Source organism: Dermochelys coriacea, chromosome 4, assembly GCF_009764565.3.
Source record: "Dermochelys coriacea isolate rDerCor1 chromosome 4, rDerCor1.pri.v4, whole genome shotgun sequence".
Lineage (NCBI taxonomy): Eukaryota > Metazoa > Chordata > Testudines > Dermochelyidae > Dermochelys > Dermochelys coriacea.
In genome coordinates, this window is record NC_050071.1 from 145,820,097 (window position 1) to 145,843,507 (window position 23,411).

Below are 23,411 nucleotides of genomic sequence, written 5' to 3' on the forward strand. Positions count from 1 at the left end.
CCAATGCTTGCCTGGGCCCTATCACCACCCCTCTATCCCAGTGCTCAGTCGGGCACTGCGCCCCTCCCATCCCAGTGCTTAGCCAGGCCCTGTCACCGCCCCCGTCCCCGTGCACGGCTAGGTCCTGCATCCTCTCCCCCCTCAAGGCTCGGCCGGGCCCTGTCACTGCGCCCCCATCCCAGTGTCCCCCCATCCCGGTGCTCGGCTGGGCCCTGTCACCCCTCCCATACACATCTGTCCCAGTGTTCAGCTGGGCCCTATCATCGACCCCCCATCCCACTACCCCGCCCCATGTGCTCGGCTGGGCCCTGTCCACCTCCTCCCCCATTCCAGTGCTCGGCTGGACCTTCTGCCTCCCCCACCTGTCCCTGTGTTTGGCCAGACGTCCTGCCCTCCCAGTCCCATCAGTCGGCCGCGCCCCTCCCCTGGCATGAAGTGGGGCAAGCAGCCCAGCACCCCAGGTCTGTGCCTGGCCTGGTTCTCAGCTCTCCCCCCCATCCCCTGCTTGCAGTAACCAGCCTGCAGCTCCGGGATTTGCTCTCCTTATAACCTGGCCAGGCCAGGGCTCTCGCAGCCCAGTGGGCTCCTGGCCGGGGCAGGCAGCCCCCTCAGATGGCAGCTGGGTACAGGGAGGGCGATGCAGGATCTCAGTGGGGCTCCCTGAGGCTGGTGGCTGGTGCTGCTGCAGGCTGTGGCAGAACTCCGGGGCAGGCAGGAACTGGGGCTGTTGAGCTAAGGGACCCGCATGCAACAGGCAGGGGCGGGGCTGAGCCTCCTCGCCATGTGCAGGGCTTGGCCTCACCAGCTCTCTGGCCAGGGCGGAGGAGAACATTGTGTCTGCGGAGATGCCGATGGTGCAGGAGATCACCACCACGCTGCGGGAGTGGGCCACCATCTGGAAGCAGCTCTATGTGGTAAGAGCCTGTGGCCCAGCAATAGAGAAGCCATGGGGACCGGTCCCCCCTCTGGGGATGGGTCACCAGCCCTCAGCACAGGGAGGGGAGGGGCGGGGTGGGGGATGCACAGGGCAAGCGCCAGCCTTTAGGATGGGGGCTGTGGGAACTGCCGGGGGTGGGGGTGGCTCTTTAGGATGGGGCTGTAGGGGCTGTGAAGGGTCAGGGATGGAGGCTGTGGGAACTGCAGGGGGTGGGGGTGGCTCTTTAGGATGGGGGCTGTAGGGGCTGTGAAGGGTCAGGGATGGGGGCTGTGGGAGCTGCAAGGGGTGGGGGTGGCTCTTTGGGATGGGGGCTGTGGGAACTGCAGGGGGTGGGGGTGGCTCTTTGGGATGGGGGCTGTAGGGGCTGTGAGGGGTCAGGGATGGAGGCTGTGGGAATCGCGGGGGGTGGGCCTTTCTGGGATGGGGTCAGCAGGGGTCAGGGAAGAGGGGCCGGATGGATTGGGCTCTGCACTACGAGGGCTGTGGGTGATCAGCTCTCTGGGACTGGCCATGACTCTTGCCCCTGTTACGCCCTGCAGATGGGGCAGAAAGAGCGGTACGGGCAGGTCAGGAGGATGATGTGTGAGCTGATGGAGAGACGCTCGCAGCTGCTCTCTGGGACACTCCCCAAGGATGAACTCCTGGAGCTCAAGAAGGAGGTGACCAGCAAGATCGACTACGGGAACAAGTGAGAGCAGGCAGGGGGCAGGGAAGGGTGGGGCTGGGATGGGGGTGGGGGGGCTGTAGGCAGGGAGTTGGGGCTGGAGAGGGGCTGTAGGTGGGGTGGGGTGGGGCTGGAGAGGGACCAGGGATGGGCACTAGTACGTGGCGTGGGTGCACTGGAGAAAGTGAGAGTATGGGGATGGAGACAGCCCAGGTGTGTGAGGCACACAAGCGTGCAAGCAGCATAGTGTAAGCAAGGGCCAGGGGGCAGGGAATGCCCCACAGTGCGTGAATCAGGAACAGTGAGGGGGTTGGGGGTCACCTGTGGCGACCCCTGGCAAGAACCCTGCTGCAGTCCTGGGTGAGACCTATGCCGGCTCCTTCCCGCCCCAAGGTGGGCACCTGCTGGGCAAGCAGGCTGGATCCACGGCCAGGGACCAGGGGGGCTGGGCGTTTGCTCCATGGCAGGGTGGCTGGGTGATGCTCTGTGTGCGGCTCGGCTGGGCCAGAGGCCTCAGGGAGTCCGGGTCCTTGACCCGCCCCTGGAGTTGTGTTCATGCCCTTCCCTGTGCTCTGCAGGATCCTGGAGCTAGACCTGGTTGTGCGTGATGAGAACGGGAACATTCTGGACCCCGACAGAACCAGCGTCATCAGCCTCTTCCAGGCTCACAAACAGGCCACGAGTATGATCAGTGAGCGCATCCAGGAAGAGATGGTGAGTGCCCGTCCCTGGCCCCCTCGCCTGGTCCCTCTTCCCGGACTCTGCCCCACACCATGCTAACAGGTGTGCTGGCCCTGCCCAGCTGAGAGGCACTGCCCATGGGAGTCCATACACAGAGACAGGGAGTTCCAGCCCCCTGCCAGGTTGGGAGTCTCCCTGCACCACCCAGGCCCCTGCTCTGAGCTTCAGGCTATCTTGCTGCCCACTGCTTTGGGCCTGCTCCCAGCTAGAGACCAGGCAGGAGCCAGGGTGGGGAGGGGCCAGGCAGGTGGGAGTCCCTTTGGCCTTGACCTCTGCCCATCTCCCCGCAGTGCTCCCAGTACAGTGAGCTGGGCTGCAATGCCCGCCTGGCCTCGCCCTCCCACAACCTCTACCTCTGCGTCCGCAATTTCGTCTGCAACATCGGGGAGGAGGCACAGCTCTTCACGGCACTCTACGACCCCGGCCAGCAGAAGATGATCAGGTATCTGCCCCAAGGGAGGGACACAGGGGCTTACACCCTGCTCTGGGGGCCTCACCAGGAGAACCCTGGGTCAGGGCTGCTGCTCTGATGGGACCCGACTGATTCCTGAGCCTTGGCCTGTGGGGATTTGCCAAGTGACCTGCTCCTGGGACAGTGACCCAGGGAGCCTGGGTCAGGGATCCCAGCGCCTGGCACCATGGAGCTCAGCAGTTTCCAAACCAGACCTGGAGCAACAGCAGAGCCACTGTCCTGAGCTGTGTGGGCCCAGATGGCTTACCAGATAGGCTTATCTCACCGGCTGATGACTTGTCTCCTCTCCCTCACCCCTGCCCACTGACCGGCTGGTGATAACCACCCCTCCCCTTCCCATCACTGACCAATCATTGGTACCCCCCACCCCTCCCCTTGCCGCCCAACCGGTGATAACCACCCCTCCTCTTTCCCACGCTGACCAACCAGTGGTATCTGCTCCTACAGGTTACTGATTTAGAGTGATCTAGATCACTTATTAAACTGGGTGCAAGCAAACAAAATATATTTTAATACGGCTAAATGTGAATGAATACTGCTAGGAACAAAGGAGGCAGGTCAGACATATAGGGTGGGGGCTCTGTCCTGGGGAGCAGTGACTCAGACAAAAATTTGGGGTGGGCAATCAGCTGAACATGAGCTTCCACTTGACACTTTGGCCAGAAGGTGAATGTGATCCTGGGATCCAGGTAAACTGGGTGTCACGGAGTCCCCAGGCGTTGTTCTGGAACTGCTCCCCACAAAGCCAGTCAGGACTCGGGGGAAGTCTCCTCTCTGGGCGCAGCCTGTCTGCAGGACACACAGGTCACCCGGCTTCCCCCTTCCTGGGTCTGACCTCGGAGCATTCAGCATCCTCTGCCCCTCTGTGCGCTTCCCACTGCGAGTCTGCCCAGGCGGGGTCCTGGGGAAGCCAGAGGTTCCTGCCCCCCAACTCCGCAGTCAGACGTGACTGTCAGCCAGCCAGTAAAACAGAAGGTTTATTAGACGACAGGAACATGGCCTAAAACAGAGCTTGTAGGTGCAGAGAACAGGACCCCTCAGCCAGGTCCATTTGGGGGAGGAAGTGAGCCAGACAACCCCGTCTGCACTTCACTCTATGTCCCCAGCCAGCCCCAAACTGAAAACTCTCTCCACCCCCCCACCCCGGCTTTGTCCCTTTCCAGGGCCAGGAGGGCACCTGATTCCTTTGTTCTCCAACCCTTTAGCTCTCACCTTGCGGGGGGAAGGGCCCAGGCCATCAGTTGCCAGGAAACAGGGTGTCGGCCATTCTCTGTGTCCAGACCCCTGCACACACCTGCCCTCTAGTACTCTGCAACCATCATCCACCCTTATCCCACCATCTAGATACTTAAAAACTGCATAGGGGAAACTGAGGCATCCCCACAATATTCAGAGGAAACATTAAGAACAGTCCCGCTTCGTCACACTGGGGAATCTTGAGTAACAGCAGAGAGGTGATTTTCCCTCTGTATCTGGCACTGGGGCGACCGCTGCTGGAATCCTGCACCCAGTTCTGGTGCCTGAAATTCAAGAAGGATGTTGATAAATTCCAGAGGCACAGGAATGATGAAAGGGTTAGAAAACCTGCCTGATAGCGAGAGACTCAAGCAGCTCAATCTGTTTAGCTGAACAAAGAGCAGGTTACGGGGTAACTTGATCCCCGCCTACATGGGGAACAAATATTTAATAAGGGGCTCAGCTCTTCAATCCAGCAGACAAAGGTCTAACCTGATCCAAGGATTGGAAGATGAAGCTAGACAAATTCAGGGTGGAAATAAGGCATATATTTTTGACAGTGAGAGTAATTAACCATTGGAACTATTTACCCAGGGTCTTGGTGGATTCTCCATCCCTGACTATTTTCTATGAAGATTGGCTGTTTTTCCAAAAGATCTGCTTGGGGATTATTATGAGGCAGTAGCTGTACAGGTGCCAGATCAGAGGATCCCAGTGGCCCCTTCTGGCCTTGGAGTCTGTGAATCTACTTCCCAGGCTGATTGCCTGGTGATAACCACTCGTCTCCTCCCGCCCTCCCCAACTGACCGGTACTAACCACTGCCCCCCACTGACTGACCAGTGATAACCGCCCCTACTCCCCACAACCGACCCGTGATAATCACCTGTAATTCCCCACCCCACTGCCCAGTGATAACTACTCTGCACTGACTGACCAGAGATAACTGACTCTGCCCCCCACTGACGGACCAGTGATAACCGCCCCTCCCCTCCCCAACCAACTGGTGATAACCACCTGTAATTCCTCACCCCACTGACCAGTGATAACTGACCCTGCCCTCCACTGACTGACCAGTAGGGGTTGCCAACTTTCTAATCGCACAAAACCAAACACTCCTTCCCCGCCCCTTTCCTGAGGCCATGCCCCTTCTCAGAGGTTCCACCCCCACTCACTCTATCCTCCCTCCTGCCCTCATTCACTCTCCCCCACCCTCACTCACTTTCACTGGGCTAGGGCAGGGGGTTGGGGTGTAGGATGGGGTGAGGCGCTGGCAGGGGGGGCAGGTTCAGGGGTGGGGCCAGAAATGAGGCATTCAAGGTGCAGGAAGGGGCTCAGGGCTGGGGCAGGGGGTTGGGTATGGGAGGGGTGTGGGCTCTGGGAGGGAGTTAAGATGCGTGAGGGAGTGCAGGGCTGGGACAGGGTGTTGGGGTGCGGGAGGAGGCTCAGGCTGGGGCAGAGGGTTGGGGTGCGGGCTCTGGGAGGGAGTTAGGGTGCAGGAGGGGGTTCCAACCTGGGGCAGAGAGTTGGGGTGCAGGAGGGGGATCGGGATGTGGGCTCCAGCTGGGCAGCACTTACCTAAGGTGGCTCCCTGCCTGCCATGGCTCCGTGCAGCACCCAGAAGTGGCCAGCGTGTCTCTGTGGCCCTTAGGTGGAGGGACCAGGGGGCTCTGTGTGCTGCCAGCACCTGCAAGAGCAGCTCTCGCAGTTTTCATTGGCTGTGGTTCCTGGCCAATGGGAGCTGCGGAGCCAGCACTGGGGGCGGGGGCAGTGTGTGGAGCTTTCCTGATTGCCCCTCTGCCTCGGGGCCGCAGGGACATGCTGGCTGCTTCCAGGAGCTGCATGGAGCCAGGGCAGGCAGGAAGCCTGCCTTAGCCCCACTGTACCACTGACCGCTGTATCGCAGACTTTTAATGGCCCAGTCAGCGGTGTTGACCAGAGCCACCAGGGTCCTTTTTCGACTGGGCATTCCAGTTGAAAACCGGACGCCGGGCAACACTACTGACCTGTGATAATTGACACCCCCCCACTGATTTACCAGTGATAACTGACCCCACCCCCCACTAACTGACCAGTGATAACTGATCCCACCTCATAGATTCATAGATACTAAGGTCAGAAGGGACCATTCTGATCATCTAGTTCGACCTTCTGCACAGCGCAGGCCACAGAATCTCACCCACCCACTCCTGCGAAAAACCTCACCTATGTCTGAGCTATTGAAGTCCTCAAATCGTGGTTTAAAGACTTCAAGGAGCAGAGAAGCCTCCCTCAAGTCACCCATGCCCCATGCTACAGAGGAAGGCGAAAAACCTCCAGGGCCTCTCCAATCTGCCCTGGAGGAAAATTCCTTCCCGACCCCAAATATGGCGATCAGCTAAACCCTGAGGTTATGGGCAAGATTCACCAGCCAGATACAGTCACCTCCAGTGACTGCTCATGCCCCCCCAGTGACCGACCAACTGGTGATAACTGCCCCTCTCCCCCTGAGCGGGATAGACACCCACTGTTCAGGGAGGGTTGGCCTGGCGGGAGCACACACCCTGCCCTGGGCCAGGGAACTCCTGTTGAGGCCAGGGCTTTTGGCCCCCTGCTGAGTGCCTGAGGCTTCATATGGCATGAGAGCCAATGGGACTCAGTATGTTGCTGTCCTAACCTGAGGCCCAGGGGGCACCCAGAGGCCCGGGGCAGCTGTTTCTTTCTCTGTAGGGAGGAGAGACAGCCTTCACCTCGGGGAAGCTGTTCCTTCCTGATACAGCCTGTCCCTGTCCCTGTCCCTGTCCCTGACTCTGTCTCTCCCTTCCTCTCTCTCTCTCTCTCTTTCACACCAGAGAGGGGTTTTTAAATGTTACTGGCAGCCCTTAACTAGCCTCACATGTCTCTGGTTAACCTGAGGTCACCTGTTTTCAGCTCAGAGGGAACAGGCCCTTCACCCTTCCTGGGCTGAGAGATCTGCCCTGCACCTCTCTCTGAGATCCGTCAGGACTGATTTGTCCCCACGAGTGCCCAGCATGGAGCACAGCCCCCAGCCATTCCAAATACACCCCGCAAATGCAATAACCTCCCCCCGGCTGTGCTGACACCTTGTGGGCTCTTCTGGTGTCGGCTGCCCGGGGAGCCAAGGTCTCCTGGAGCTGCCCAGGGTGACGGTAGATGTACAAGTGGGGAAGTGCCATCCCATGGGAGTGTTTCTGCCCACAGGGACCTCTTAACCTTCCTCTGTGATGAAAACTGACCAGTTAATGTTATGCTGTGTCTCCTGTCCCTGCCTTACCCCCTGAACCCACTGCCTTTGTACTGAATGTACCCAGGGTCAGGACTCTGTGATCCGCTTTTTACCCTCTAGCCCTCACTACCAGGACCAGTCAGTCCTGCTCTCCTGGTCTCTGCTGTGGTGGAGCAGTTTGTTCTGTGTTCCCTGGCCAAGGGTGTCTCACACGGCCCCCTCTAGCGGCAGGTCCCCGTCAAAACTCATAGTCACACATAGCTCAAATGACAGATGGGTGGTGGGGAGTCAAGGGCCAGAGTTCAGGCTCTGCAGTGGCCCTGTGTTTGTGGATCCATGTGATGGAAAGGGATTGGTGGGAAAGTGGTTTCCTGAATTCACTCAGAAAGCAAATGCCCTTCAGACAGGAGTGAGAGCGAAAAGCCTTGGGGTGGCCACCTGTCACACCCTGCACCTGTGGGTCTCCCTCCCAGGCTGGATTCTGGGGAGGTACAAGGGGGGTGCAGCTGAAAGATAGAGAAGAGAGGGCAGAGATGGAGCAGTGCTTGGGGAAGGCCAGGCTGAGCCAGCGCTAGGCAGCTGAGCCAGGGCTGCAGGTTGAACAAAAAGGTGGCTGTGGAGGATTAGGGCCCCAGCCAATCGGGGGCATCCCAGAAAAATGGCCACCCCCATGCCCTGACCTGCTCCTGCCAGGGAGTGGGGCAAGCCCCCATGCCCAACCCCATTTCCCCAGCAGGAGCGCAGGACAGGGGGTAGGGGGTCCCCACTTACTCTGGCCCAGGGCCCCACAAAACAGTAATCTGCCTTTGTCCAGGACAGCCTGCACCAGCCAGCCAGCCAGGGAGCAGCTGCAGGACTAGCAAAGCGGGACTGCAGGGAGCAGGACAATGGGTCCCTGGAGAGCAGAGGAATGAGCAAACCAGGAAAAGTGTGAAAAGAGCTGATGGGAACGTGCAGTGCTTGCAGAGGAGCTGACTCTGAAGGGTTGGGAATGGGGGTGCTGGCTCCAATCTGGCCCCAGGATGGAGGGATTGGCTGGGTGGTGGGGGCATGGGGAATGAGACCCGGGGCCTTTCCCCTCTGGGGGATACTAGCTCCGATCTGGCCCCACGGCAGGGACAGGCTGGGAGATGGGGGTGGGGAATAGGACATGGGGGCCTGTCCCCTCCAGGGGGTGCTGGCTCAGATCTGGCCCCAGGGCAGGGACTGGCTGGCTTGTGGGGTGGGGAATGGGCCCTGTCCCCTCTAGGGGATGTTGGCTCTGATCTGGCCTCAGGAGAAGGACTGGCTGGCTGGGGGCGGGGGGTGAGGAATGGGGCACAGGGCCTTTCCCCTCCAGCAGTCGCTGGCTCCAATCCGGCCTCAAGGTAGGGACTGGCTGGCTGGGGGGTGGGGAATGGGCAATGGGGAAGGTGACTGGAAGTTGCTCCCTGCGCTCTGTGAGATAAATCGAGCGACTGTCTCTGACCTGGTCCCCACTTCCCAGTGTCACTGGTTGGCCTCCTTACTGCAGCTCAAAGAGCAGGGTGTTTCCCTGCCCCCCTGGCTGCCCATGCCTGAGCTGCGCCACCGACCCGGGCTTACAGAGAGGCTTGAGTTGTTTCCAGGGGTGTCAGGTCCCACCCCAGAGAGAGGGAGGAGCCTTGGCAGCTCCCTGCAGTGCTTGGCCCAGAGCCATAGGCTTGGCTGTTAAACGGAGGTTTGTTCTTGGGCCTTGCCCCATGTAGGGCTCTGCTCCAGGGCTATGTGGCGCCTGCCAAGCGTCTGCATCCTGTCCCACCACATGCCATGCTCCTCTGGAAGGAAGCTTGCTGAGCGCATGCTTTGCAATCGGAGTCAGTAGCATCTCCAAGGCCCACGGCCCAGATGGGATCCCCGGTACCTGCATTCAGGTGAGGGGGGCTGTTGGGATAGGCAGCTTCCCACAGGGCTGTTTGAATAACAGAGTACTTGGGCCTCCGGTGCTGTATAGGGCGAGCTGGATGGGAGAGGACAGGACATGTGGTGAAGGGGATAAAACTTGGCCCTCACCGTCTCTCTTTCACTGGGCTTGAGCACCGAACAGGGCCCTGCGTGGGAGCTGGCAGAGCCTGCATCATCCATCATACTCCCAGGGTGCTGACTGGGCCTAGCCTCTTCTGCTCACAGACCCTGTGCTCGGTGGCTGTCCCTTCCTGTCTGTGAGCTGGAGGCCTAGGGCCATAGGCCCACCCACCCAGCTCAGGGAAGCACCACCCCTTGAGAGACTGGACAGAGCTGGATCCCGGGGTCCTGGCTGTCGCCTGCAGTGGCGAGTCTCCTGACGCTCTCGGGTTCTCTTTGCAGCGAGAACTATCTGATCCGCTGGGCCAGCACGGGGGTCCCGCAGGACATCGAGTTGCTCAACAACCTGAAAGCCATCTTCACGGTGAGCACAGGTGCCCTCTTGCCCTGCCTGACAACATGCCTCTTGCACCCAGACGCCTGAGCCAGGATCGAGCCCCGTCGCGCAGGGGGCTGCACAGAGACGGGGACACAGAGCCTGCCCCCATGGGACCAGTAGCTCAGCAGTCCCGAGATGGATGGCAAAACACCATGCTCCCCCACTCCACCTGGGCCACCATGCCCCTTCCCAACATCATCACAGCTGGGCCCTATGTCCCTCCTCCACCACAGCTGGGCCATCGTGCCCCTCCTGCACCGCAGCTGGGGCCTATACCCCTCCCCCACTACAGCTGGGCCACCATGCCCCTCCCTGACCTTCCCCCACCCTGGCTCCCAGCCCTGGACCCAGTGCTCCCAGCCCCCCCCCCCCCGGCTCCCCCTTGAATGGCCCCTGGTCCCAGTGCTCTGCTAGTGTAATCACATGACAAATGAGGGGTAACCCAGCATGCCATGTATTTCTCTCTCATGTCTACATTTCTTCTGTCCTTCAGTATACACCTGCAATTATCATACACATCAACTGAATGTTTAAAATGGTCTCTATGATCAATTTTAATAAATTTCAGTCCATCTGAAAATAAGCAGCGGGTGCTCACCCTAGCTCCTGGTTCCACCATCTACTCCTTTAAATCCTTCCTGTGGCCCATTTCCTCTGTGACACTCAGACACCAGGACCCCTAATCGCCGCTCTTCCCCCGGGCTTTCTTATACGCCCATCTCCTCGGCCGGGGCTTGCCTTGATTTCTCGCAGGCCCCAGGAAGGGGAACAGAGGGGATGTGGCTCCTACTGATTAAGGCCTGGTCTACACTAGGCACTTACATCCGAATACCTATGTCTCGCAGGGGTGTGAAAAATCCATGCCCCAGAGCGGCTCTGTTAAACTGACCTAACCCCCGGTGCAGACAGCACTAGGTCAACGGAAGAAGGCTAATGCCTCTCGGGGAGGTGGATTACCTATGCCAGTGGGAGAACCCCTCCCATCGGTATAGGCAGTGTCCACACTGAAATGCTGCAGCTGCTCCACAGTAGCATTTTAAGTGTAGACCTCTCCCGAGTTCTATTCTCATCACGGCACAAGCTGCTCCGAGACTGACCCCAGGAAGGGGCCAAGGCAGCTGGGCCAGAGAAAGGGGAAGTCTATATGTAAATGAAGCTGATAAACAGCATGAGCATGAAGTCACCTCCCGCACCACCATGCTCTTCTGCTGGAGCTGATCCATCCCACCCTCTCTGCACAGCGCTTGGCCCAGGTGCGGTCCGGCTGAAGGCATAGGTCCGGACACTAGAGTTACAGCTGTCTCCTACATGAACAAATCAGGAGCGGCTGAGTGGGGCCTGCTCACTTCCTGCAGGTCAGGCTGGGCTGAGTCCGCCATGCTCACAGGCAGTGTCCTGGGAGGAACTCGCTCTGATCGGTCACCGTTGCCTTGTGCTCTTTGGCCTCGTCGAGCTGCATGGCTTGTGCACAGGCTGAAGCACCACATCTCAGTGTGTCCCCTTGACTCACTAGAGCCCCGCTAATGCCCTCTGGCGACCTATCCCACCTTCCCAGCACAGCCCCAGAAGCAGTGCACGCTCGGAGACTCTGAAAGGCTGGGGTGGGGGGGTTGTGAGCACTGTTTGAGCTAGGCCCCCTAGTGCCATCCATCCCCCCCAGTGCTGACATGGCACCCCCAGGCTGAGGACTAGCCTGCCCCATGTGGCATCAGATCCCCTGGCCAGGCCTTTGTGCTCTGCTGGGCCTTCTCTGAGCTTCTCTCTCCCCCCCAGGACCTGGGCAGCATGGACTTGAAACGAGAGAGGCTCTTCCTGGTGTGTCAGATTGTGCGGGTGGGGCGCATGGACCTGAAGGAGACCTACACGCGGAAACTGAGCACTGGCCTCAGACGGCCCTTTGGCGTCTCGGGTGAGTGTGGGCCCTGGATCCATTCGTTCATTGGCCCCAGCAGTGCTGCCCCTCCACTAGCCATTCAGCCAGAGGGCTCCAGCTGGCTTGGCCTGTGTCCCTGGCCTGAGGTGGGGGCTGCAAGGCAGTAGTGTTAGCCTGTCAGCCCATGACCCTGCCCTGGCCCTCACCTGGGCCAGCATCCCTTCTCGCTGCCAGATTTGGCCCCCTTATTTACAGCTGAAGGTGGGGAGAGGCCAGTCCCATCCACTAGCACCCAGCCCATCCCTTGAGGCAGAGCAGAACCTCTCCCCAGAGTCTCTTTCCCAAGGCTTTATCAGGCTGGTTACAAGTGTTCCAGAGCTGGGGCTCAGCCCTGCCCCAGGAGACTGATTGACAGGTGCAGCTTTTGTCTCAGATTGTAAAGCCAGAAGGGACCAGTGTGATCATCCGATCTCCAGTGTAACACAGGCCACAGCAGTCTCTTTGCAGGGTGTTTCTCTGAACTGCTGCTGAAATTCCCCTTTTGCGGTTTGCCCTCAGTCTGCTTAGTAACACATACTTCACACACCTCCCTCGGTGGGCTCACACCCCTCACATGTGTGGGCTTTTGTCACATCTCCCTGGGTTATCTCTGAGCTGAGCCAGACAGATTTGGCACTTTCTGTCTCTTTCTGGCCCCTCCATGGCTCGGGGGCTGCTTCAGCTCCCTCTGGTTTGTCACTGTCCTGGGCCTTAGGGACCTGGGGATGAGAGCAGGGACTGGGGGGTTCTCCCAGGGTCAGAGAGAGGGGAACTCTTCCCTCTCATTGTTAGTGATCAGAGGACAATGGTGTCTCTGTCCTGGCAGATGGCAGCAAGCACAGCCACTGTGTGGAGGAAAAAAGAAAAGGAGGACTTGTAGCACCTTAGAGACTAACAAATTTATTAGAGCATAAGCTTTCGTGAGCTACAGCTCACTTCATCGGATGCATGAAGTGAGCTGTAGCTCATGAAAGCTTATGCTCTAATAAATTTGTTCGTCTCTAAGGTGCCACAAGTACTCCTTTTCTTTTTGCGAATACAGACTAACACGGCTGCTACTCTGAAACCTGTGTGGAGGAAGCAAGTCATCAGTCATATCAGAGGCGAGCTCCTGCTGGCATGTTGCACGTACATCCCCACCAGCTGCATTAGGTTTTTACCACCGTAGTCCACCTCAAGCTCCTGTCTCGTTTGCTGCCTCATCCCACTCAGACCCTCTTACCACTCCTGCTCTCACTACAGAGCTCAGGGCTTGTTATTCCCCCAGCTCAGGGTCGACACAGGTCATGCAGTGCCTACACTTGCCCTGCGTCAACCTCAGGAGGTTGAGCCCAGTTCTGTACTCTTTGGGGAGGTGGTTTTCTTGCATTGCTGTAACGGGGCGCTTACTTTGGCTGTAGACAAATTTGAGTGTAAACACACAGAAGAAGGTCCATGCAAGGCGACTTATATCAACCTAACTGTGTAGTGTAGCTCAGGCTGAAGTCTCATGTGGCTTAGGGTGACCAGATATCCTGATTTTACAGGGACAGTCCCGATATATGGGGCTTTTTTTAATATGGCTCCTATTACCCCCGATTACCGATTTTTCATACTAGCTACCTGGTCACCCTAATGTGGCTGTTTCCTGCTCAGCTGGGGGGTTCTGTCCTTGTCCTCACTGGGACTGGCAGCTCCTCCCAGTTTATTGTCTGCTTGTTTTGTCTGTTTTGCCATTTACTTCTCTCTACCAGATAATTAATGAAAGGATCCAGCTCTGGCCCCCACTCGCTGCACTGCTATTCTTCAGCAATATCACCTCCCCAGGTGTTTAGTGCATGTGACCGTGACCCCTCCTGGCTATTTGGAGTGAATTTGGGAAGGAAAGATCTCTGAGAGACAGTCTCTGATGCCTCACTGGAATCTAGGCCTGCCAAGTTGCTGCCTTTCTATTACCTGTTTGGCAGCATCTCCCTTTGTTCCCTGTTGCTCCTGGTGCCCTTTCCTGCTTGCTGCTCACAGACTGTATCTCTGAAGAGTCATTCCCCATATTCAGGTTTCAGAGTTGTAGCCGTGTTAGTCTGTTATCATCAAAAACAGTGAGGAGTCCTTGTGGCACCTTAGAGACTAACAAATTTATTTGGGCATAAGCTTTTGTGGGCTAAAACCCACTTCATCAGATGGATGGTGTGGAAAATACAGTAGAGAGGTATAAATACACAGTATATAAAAAGATGGGAGTTGCCTTACCAAGTGAGGGATCAGTGCAAATGAGCCAATTTAATTAAGGTGGAAATGGGTTATTCTCAACAGTTGACAAGAAGGGGTGGAAATCACTCTTGTAATGCTAATGAGGCGAATGTAATCAAGGTGGCCCATTTCAAAGAATTAGCAAGAAGATGTGAGTATCAGCAGGGGGAAATTAGTTTTTGTAGTGACCCATCCACTCCCAGTCTTTATTCAGGCCTAATTTGATGGTGTCCAGTTTCCAAATTAGTTCCAGTTCCGCAGTTTCTCATTGGAGTCTGTTTTTGAAGTTTTGTTGTTGAAGAATTGCCACCTTTAAGTCTGTTATTGAGTGTCCAGGGAGATTGAAGTGTTCTCATACTGATTTTTGAATGTCATAATTCTTGATGTCAGGTTTGTGTCCATTTATTCTTTTGCCATCAGTGATAGAAGTGAGGACATTCCACACGCTCCTTTCTCTCACTCTGTCTCTGTACTTTGATAAATGTTCTGAGCCTGAGATATTGATCCTCAACAAATGGAGTTGTTGGAAATGATTAATTTTTGATAGGCTAATTAGTGCGAGCTGGGACCTCAAGCAAAGAGTAATTACCAAGTGAATATTTAACACAAGGGTAGCAAATTGGGCTCTGAGCTGAGTATATCCCTGGGAAGTGGGTCTGTGCTGCTGTGTGTTATACTGGCTCCTACGCATTTATGCTTTGTAGAGCCTGTAGCTGAAGGTGTTGAAATCCATGTGCCCCCAAGGGGTGGGGAGAAGCCCCCTGAAATGGATTGAAACAGGAAATTCAGCCCCATGCAGCTTGTCAGCCCAACTCAGAGATCATTCAGTGGAGATCTGTGGGTCTGCAACAGCATCCATCTCTTCATATATATCAGCTGAGATAGTCACCTATAGGGAGCGCATTGGGCAGGAGGCAGTATGGCGGGGGGGCTCTTATGGTACCCAGGTGCTATTGCAAGCCACAGGCTGGTTGCTGAGAAAAAAAAATGTAGCATTTGCTGTTCAGCAAATGTGGCTTTAAAGATTCAAAACCACTTGTAACATCAACAGACCCTGGTTATTGGCGGGCGGGATTGAACCTGAGACCTCTGGAGCTTAGTGCACGAGCCTCTACTGCGTGAGCTAAAAACCATATGCTTATTGGCTAAGGCTATAGAGCAGATATAGATATAGAGCATTAATTTCTCTCTACGTAGTATCGATGCCACTAAATGGGACAGAGCACCACACCTAGGAGGTGTGTGGGTAACATATAAAAGACAAAATATGCAAAGCGCCCTGATTTTGAACCCCTGTTGTCAGAGCAGTGAGACCTGCTTCCTGCTAAAGGAGGAATGCCACGGAAGAGGGTTTAAAGGGGAGAGGGCATCAGGTGGATGTGGATTGAGAAGGCAATTTGAATACTAGGGACCCCAGCTGAGAGAGGGAAGATGAGGCAGAGCCTGGGGGAAATAAGTGCAGAGTTGGAATGGGAGAGTTTTTTCAACCCATCCCAAGGGCCTTTGGCTGCTCCTGGCCCTACATGGCTGTGGAACTAGGAAAGAAAGATTCCTGGCTCTGACGGTCCAAACAACATCTTGCTCTTTCTCAGCTGTCCAGGAGCCCACCCTCTGGGTAGGAGGATGGATGCTAAGGCCAGCTGCTGCTTTGTTGGCTTCTCGCTGGGGCCAGATTACCAGCCAGCAGTGGGGGCTGTTCTCCCCTTCCCTACTGGCCACCCTCCCGGTGGGAATTGATGTGAGCTTGGAGGCCCCTTTATTCCCCCATCTCTGGATGCAGAGATGTGGGAGCAGGGAGATTGCTGGAGAAGGTGGTTAGACGAGTCGGTCCCCACAGATATCCCTCCAGGGGTAGAGCTGGGCGGTGGAGGGATATCTGTGGGGAGTGGCCGAGGGGTAATGCTGCTGGGCGGAGGGATATCTGTGGGGATTGGCAGAGGGGATAGTGCTGCTGGGCGGAGGGATATCTGTAGGGAATGGCAGAGGGAATAGCGCTGGGCGGAGGGATATCTGTGGGGAGTGGCAGAGGGAATAGCGCTGGGCGGAGGGATATCTGTGCGGAGTGGCTGAGGGGATAGTGCTGCTGGGCAGAGGGATATCTATGGGGAGTGGCAGAGGGGATAGTGGTGGGCGGAGGGATATCTGTGGGGAGTGGCTGAGGGGATAGCGGTGCGCGGAGGGATATCTGTGGGGAGTGGCAGAGGGGATAGTGGTGGGCGGAGGGATATCTGTGGGGAGTGACAGAGGGGATAGCGGTGGGCGGAGGGATATCTGTGGGGAGTGGCTGAGGGGATAGCGGTGCGCGGAGGGATATCTGTGGGGAGTGGCAGAGGGGATAGTGGTGGGCGGAGGGATATCTGTGGGGACTGGCAGAGGGGATAGTGGTGGGTGGAGGGATATCTGTGGGGAGTGGCAGAGGGGATAGCGATGGGCGGAGGGATATCTGTGGGGAGTGGCAGAGGGGATAGTGGTGGGCGGAGGGATATCTGTGGGGAGTGGCTGAGGGGATAGTGCTGCTGGGCAGAGGGATATCTACAGGGAGTGGCAGAGGGGATAGTGGTGGGCGGAGGGATATCTGTGGGGAGTGGCTGAGGGGATAGCGGTGCGCGGAGGGATATCTGTGGGGAGTGGCAGAGGGGATAGTGGTGGGCGGAGGGATATCTGGGGGGAGTGGCTGAGGAGATAGCGGTGGGCGGAGGGATATCTGTGGGGAGTGACAGAGGGGATAGCGGTGGGTGGAGGGATATCTGTGGGGAGTGGCTGAGGGGATAGCGGTGGGCGGAGGGATATCTGTGGGGAGTGGCAGAGGGGATAGCGGTGGGTGGAGGGATATCTGTGGGGAGTGGCTGAGGGCATAGCGGTGGATGAAGGGATATCTGCGGGGAGTGGCTGAGGGGATAGTGTTGGGCGGAGGGATATCTGTGGGGAGTGGCAGAGGGGATAGCGGTGGATGAAGGGATATCTGCGGGGAGTGGCAGAGGGGATAGCGGTGGATGAAGGGATATCTGTGGGGAGTGGCTGAGGGCATAGCGGTGGATGAAGGGATATCTGCGGGGAGTGGCTGAGGGGATAGTGTTGGGCGGAGGGATATCTGTGGGGAGTGGCAGAGGGGATAGCGCTGGGTGGAGGGATATCTGTGGGGAGTGGCTGAGGGGATAGCGGTGGGTGAAGGGATATCTGCGGGGAGTGGCAGAGAGGATAGCGGTGGGCGGAGGGATATCTGTGGGGAGTGGCTGAGGGGATAGCGGTGGGCGGAGGGATATCTGTGGGGAGTGGCTGAGGAGATAGCGGTGGGCGGAGGGATATCTGTGGGGAGTGGCTGAGGGGATAGCGGTGGGCGGAGGGATATCTGCGGGGAGTGGCAGAGGGGATAGCGGTGGGCGGAGGGATATCTGTGGGGAGTGGCTGAGGGGATAGCGGTGGGTGAAGGGATATCTGTGGGGAGTGGCAGAGGGGATAGTGTTGGGCGGAGGGATATCTGTGGGGAGTGGCTGAGGGGATAGCGGTGGGCGGAGGGATATCTGTGGGGAGTGGCTGAGGGGATAGCGGTGGGCGGAGGGATATCTGTGGGGAGTGGCTGAGGAGATAGCGGTGGGCGGAGGGATATCTGTGGGGAGTGGCTGAGGGGATAGCGGTGGGTGAAGGGATATCTGCGGGGAGTGGCAGAGGGGATAGCGGTGGGTGTAGGGATATCTGTGGGGAGTGGCAGAGGGATAGCGGTGGGCGGAGGGATATCTGTGGGGAGTGGCTGAGGGGATAGCGGTGGGCGAAGGGATATCTGTGGGGAGTGGCAGAGGGGATAGCGGTGGGTGGAGGGATATCTGCGGGGAGTGGCAGAGGGGATAGCGGTGGGCGGAGGGATATCTGTGGGGAGTGGCAGAGGGGATAGCGGTGGGTGAAGGGATATCTGTGGGGACTGGCTGAGGGGATAGCGCTGGGCGGAAGGATATCTGTGGGGAGCGGCTGAGTTGATAGCGTTGGGTGGAGGGATATCTGTGGGGAGTGGCAGAGGGGATAGCGCTGGGTAGAGGAGAGATATGTGGGGGGAGTGGCTGAGGGGGTGGTGTTGAGCGGAGGGATATCCGTGGGGAGTGGCCGAGGGGGAAATGATGTTGGGCGGAGGCATATCTGCGGGGAGTGGCTGAGGGGATAGCGTTGGGCGGAGGGATATCTGTGGGGAGTGGCTGATGGGATAGCGCTGGGTGGAGGGATATCTGTGGGGAGTTGCCGAGGGGATAGCGGTGGGTGGAGGGATATCTGCGGGGAGTGGCTGAGGGGATAGTGTTGGGCGGAGGGATATCTTTGGGGAGTGGCAGAGGGGATAGCGCTGGGTGGAGGGATATCTGTGGGGAGTGGCAGAGGGGATAGCGGTGAGTGGAGGGATATCTGTGGGGAGTGGCTGAGGGGATAGCGGTGGGTGAAGGGATATCTGCGGGGAGTGGCAGAGGGGATAGCGGTGGGCGGAGGGATATCTGTGGGGAGTGGCAGAGGGGATAGCGGTGGGTGTAGGGATATCTGTGGGGAGTGGCAGAGGGGATAGCGGTGGGCGGAGGGATATCTGTGGGGAGTGGCAGAGGGGATAGCGGTGGGTGAAGGGATATCTGTGGGGAGTGGCTGAGGGGATAGCGGTGGGTGGAGGGATATCTGCGGGGAGTGGCAGAGGGGATAGCGCTGGGTGGAGGGATATCTGTGGGGAGTGGCAGAGGGGATAGCGGTGGGCGGAGGGATATCTGTGGGGACTGGCTGAGTTGATAGCGTTGGGTGGAGGGATATCTGTGGGGAGTGGCAGAGGGGATAGCGCTGGGTAGAGGAGAGATATGTGGGGGGAGTGGCTGAGGGGGTGGTGTTGAGCGGAGGGATATCCGTGGGGAGTGGCCGAGGGGGAAATGATGTTGGGCGGAGGCATATCTGCGGGGAGTGGCTGAGGGGATAGCGTTGGGCGGAGGGATATCTGTGGGGAGTGGCTGATGGGATAGCGCTGGGTGGAGGGATATCTGTGGGGAGTTGCCGAGGGGATAGCGGTGTGTGGAGGGATATCTGCGGGGAGTGGCTGAGGGGATAGTGTTGGGCGGAGGGATATCTTTGGGGAGTGGCAGAGGGGATAGCGCTGGGTGGAGGGATATCTGTGGGGAGTGGCAGAGGGGATAGCGGTGAGTGGAGGGATATCTGTGGGGAGTGGCTGAGGGGATAGCGGTGGGTGAAGGGATATCTGCGGGGAGTGGCAGAGGGGATAGCGGTGGGTGTAGGGATATCTGTGGGGAGTGGCAGAGGGGATAGCGGTGGGCGGAGGGATATCTGTGGGGAGTGGCAGAGGGGATAGCGGTGGGTGAAGGGATATCTGTGGGGAGTGGCTGAGGGGATAGCGGTGGGTGGAGGGATATCTGTGGGGAGTGGCAGAGGGGATAGCGCTGGGTGGAGGGATATCTGTGGGGAGTGGCAGAGGGGATAGCGGTGGGCGGAGGGATATCTGTGGGGACTGGCTGAGGGGATAGCGCTGGGCGGAAGGATATCTGTGGGGAGCGGCTGAGTTGATAGCGCTGGGTGGAGGGATATCTGTGGGGAGTGGCAGAGGGGATAGCGCTGGGTAGAGGAGAGATATGTGGGGGAGTGGCTGAGGGGGTGGTGTTGAGCGGAGGGATATCCGTGGGGAGTGGCCGAGGGGGTAATGATGCTGGGCGGAGGCATATCTGCGGGGAGTGGCTGAGGGGATAGCGTTGGGCGGAGGGATATCTGTGGGGAGTGGCTGATGGGATAGCGCTGGGTGGAGGGATATCTGTGGGGAGTTGCCGAGGGGATAGAGCTGAGCAGAGGGATATCTGTGGGGAGTGGCCGAGGGGGTAATGCTGCTGGGCGGAGGGATATCTGTGGGGAGTGGCTGAGGGGATAGCGGTGGATGAAGGGATATCTGCGGGGAGTGGCTGAGGGGATAGTGTTGGGCGGAGGGATATCTGTGGGGAGTGGATGAGGGGATAGCGGTGGGTGGAGGGATATCTGTGGGGAGTGGCAGAGGGGATAGCGCTGGGTGGAGGGATATCTGTGGGGAGTGGCTGAGGGGATAGCGGTGGGTGAAGGGATATCTGCGGGGAGTCGCAGAGGGGATAGCGGTGGGTGGAGGGATATCTGTGGGGAGTGGCAGAGGGGATAGCGGTGGGCGGAGGGATATCTGTGGGGAGTCGCTGAGGGGATAGCGGTGGGTGAAGGGATATCTGTGGGGAGTGGCTGAGGGGATAGCGCTGGGCAGAGGAGGGATATCTGTGGGGAGTGGCAGAGGGGATAGCGGTGGGCGGAGGGATATCTGCGGGGACTGGCTGAGGGGATAGCGCTGGGCGGAAGGATATCTGTGGGGAGCGGCTGAGTTGATAGCGCTGGGTGGAGGGATATCTGTGGGGAGTGGCAGAGGGGATAGCGCTGGGTAGAGGAGAGATATGTGGGGGAGTGGCTGAGGGGGTGGTGTTGAGCGGAGGGATATCCGTGGGGAGTGGCCGAGGGGGTAATGATGCTGGGCGGAGGCATATCTGCGGGGAGTGGCTGAGGGGATAGCGTTGGGCAGAGGGATATCTGTGGGGAGTTGCCGAGGGGATAGAGCTGAGCAGAGGGATATCTGTGGGGAGTGGCCGAGGGGATAGAGCTGAGCAGAGGGATATCTGTGGGGAGTGGCCGAGGGGGTAATGCTGCTGGGCGGAGGGATATCTGTGGGGAGTGGCTGAGGGGATAGCGGTGGATGAAGGGATATCTGCGGGGAGTGGCTGAGGGGATAGTGTTGGGCGGAGGGATATCTGTGGGGAGTGGATGAGGGGATAGCGGTGGGTGGAGGGATATCTGTGGGGAGTGGCAGAGGGGATAGCGCTGGGTGGAGGGATATCTGTGGGGAGTGGCTGAGGGGATAGCGGTGGGTGAAGGGATATCTGCGGGGAGTGGCAGAGGGGATAGCGGTGGGTGGAGGGATATCTGCGGGGAGTGGCAGAGGGGATAGCGGTGGGTGGAGGGATATCTGCGGGGAGTGGCAGAGGGGATAGCGGTGGGTGGAGGGATATCTGTGGGGAGTGGCAGAGGGGATAGCTGTGGGCGGAGGGATATCTGTGGGGAGTCGCTGAGGGGATAGCGGTGGGTGAAGGGATATCTGTGGGGAGTGGCAGAGGGGATAGCGGTGGGCGGAGGGATATCTGCGGGGAGTCGCTGAGGGGATAGCGGTGGGCGGAGGGATATCTGTGGGGAGTAGCTGAGGGGATAGCGGTGGGCGGAGGGATATCTGCGGGGAGTCGCTGAGGGGATAGCGGTGGGCGGAGGGATATCTGTGGGGAGTGGCCGAGGGGATAGCAGTGGGCGAAGGGATATCTGCGGGGAGTGGCAGAGGGGATATCGGTGGGCGGAGGGATATCTGTGGGGAGTGGCAGAGGGGATAGCGGTGGGTGGAGGGATATCTGTGGGGAGTGGCAGAGGGGATAGCGGTGGGTGGAGGGATATCTGCGGGGAGTGGCAGAGGGGATAGCGGTCAGCGGAGGGATATCTGTGGGGAGTGGCAGAGGGGATAGCGGTGTGCGGAGGGATATCTGTGGGGACTGGCTGAGGGGATAACGCTGGGCGGAAGGATATCTGTGGGGAGTGGCTGAGTTGATAGCGCTGGGTGGAGGGATATCTGTGGGGAGTGGCAGAGGGGATAGCGCTGGGTAGAGGAGAGATATGTGGGGGGAGTGGCTGAGGGGGTGGTGTTGAGCGGAGGGATATCCGTGGGAAGTGGCCGAGGGGGTAATGATGCTGGGCGGAGGCATATCTGCGGGGAGTTGCCGAGGGGATAGCGGTGGGTGGAGGGATATCTGTGGGGAGTGGCAGAGGGGATAGCGGTGGATGAAGGGATATCTGCGGGGAGTGGCTGAGGGGATAGTGTTGGGCGGAGGGATATCTTTGGGGAGTGGCAGAGGGGATAGCGCTGGGTGGAGGGATATCTGTGGGGAGTGGCAGAGGGGATAGCGGTGAGTGGAGGGATATCTGTGGGGAGTGGCTGAGGGGATAGCGGTGGGTGAAGGGATATCTGCGGGGAGTGGCAGAGGGGATAGCGGTGGGTGAAGGGATATCTGTGGGGAGTGGCTGAGGGGATAGCGGTGGGCGGAGGGATATCTGTGGGGAGTGGCTGAGGGGATAGCGGTGGGTGGAGGGATATCTGCGGGGAGTGGCTGAGGGCATAGCGGTGGATGAAGGGATATCTGCGGGGAGTGGCTGAGGGGATAGTGTTGGGCGGAGGGATATCTGTGGGGAGTGGCAGAGGGGATAGCGGTGGGTGGAGGGATATCTGTGGGGAGTGGCAGAGGGGATAGCGGTGCGCGGAGGGATATCTGTGGGGAGTGGCCGAGGGGATAGCGGTGGATGAAGGGATATCTGCGGGGAGTGGCTGAGGGGATAGTGTTGGGCGGAGGGATATCTGTGGGGAGTGGCAGAGGGGATAGCGCTGGGTGGAGGGATATCTGTGGGGAGTGGCTGAGGGGATAGCGGTGGGCGGAGGGATATCTGTGGGGAGTGGCTGAGGAGATAGCGGTGGGCGGAGGGATATCTGTGGGGAGTGGCTGAGGGGATAGCGGTGGGCGGAGGGATATCTGCAGGGAGTGGCAGAGGGGATAGCGGTGGGCGGAGGGATATCTGTGGGGAGTGGCTGAGGGTATAGCGGTGGGTGAAGGGATATCTGCGGGGAGTGGCTGAGGGGATAGTGTTGGGCGGAGGGATATCTGTGGGGAGTGGCAGAGGGGATAGCTGTGGGTGGAGGGATATCTGTGGGGAGTGGCTGAGGGGATAGCGGTGGGTGAAGGGATATCTGCGGGGAGTGGCTGAGGGGATAGTGTTGGGCGGAGGGATATCTGTGGGGAGTGGCAGAGGGGATAGCGCTGGGTGGAGGGATATCTGTGGGGAGTGGCTGAGGGGATAGCGGTGGGCGGAGGGATATCTGCGGGGAGTGGCAGAGGGGATAGTGTTGGGCGGAGGGATATCTGTGGGGAGTGGCTGAGGGGATAGCGGTGGGCGGAGGGATATCTGTGGGGAGTGGCTGAGGGGATAGCGGTGGGCGGAGGGATATCTGTGGGGAGTGGCTGAGGAGATAGCGGTGGGCGGAGGGATATCTGTGGGGAGTGGCTGAGGGGATAGCGGTGGGCGGAGGGATATCTGTGGGGAGTGGCTGAGGGGATAGCTGTGGGTGAAGGGATATCTGCGGGGAGTGGCAGAGGGGATAGCGGTGGGTGAAGGGATATCTGTGGGGAGTGGCAGAGGGGATAGCGGTGGGCGAAGGGATATCTGTGGAGAGTGGCTGAGGGGATAGCGGTCGGCGGAGGGATATCTGCGGGGAGTGGCAGAGGGGATAGCGGTGGGTGGAGGGATATTTGCGGGGAGTGGCAGAGGAGATAGCGGTGGGTGAAGGGATATCTGTGGGGACTGGCTGAGGGGATAGCGCTGGGCGGAAGGATATCTGTGGGGAGCGGCTGAGTTGATAGCGTTGGGTGGAGGGATATCTGTGGGGAGTGGCAGAGGGGATAGCGCTGGGTAGAGGAGAGATATGTGGGGGGAGTGGCTGAGGGGGTGGTGTTGAGCGGAG

At 58.8% G+C, this 23,411-nt stretch overlaps 1 protein-coding gene across 6 annotated transcripts in view; it reads left to right on the forward strand.

Annotated features, from left to right (window-relative positions):
• The window catches only part of LOC119854624 (dedicator of cytokinesis protein 2-like), a 337,122-nt gene that overhangs the window by 12,027 nt on the left and 301,684 nt on the right, over nt 1-23,411 (forward strand). For all 6 annotated transcript variants that reach the window (XR_006280678.1, XR_006280679.1, XM_038399401.2 and 3 more), the window contains exons 5-10: nt 818-914; nt 1,477-1,625; nt 2,180-2,315; nt 2,633-2,784; nt 9,600-9,681; nt 11,470-11,605. Coding sequence is in view for 4 of the 6 variants with exons in the window: in XM_038399401.2 (XP_038255329.1) it covers nt 818-914; nt 1,477-1,625; nt 2,180-2,315; nt 2,633-2,784; nt 9,600-9,681; nt 11,470-11,605 (752 nt within the window). In the remaining 2 variants the exon portion in view is untranslated. The remainder of the gene's footprint in view (nt 1-817; nt 915-1,476; nt 1,626-2,179; nt 2,316-2,632; nt 2,785-9,599; nt 9,682-11,469; nt 11,606-23,411) is intronic.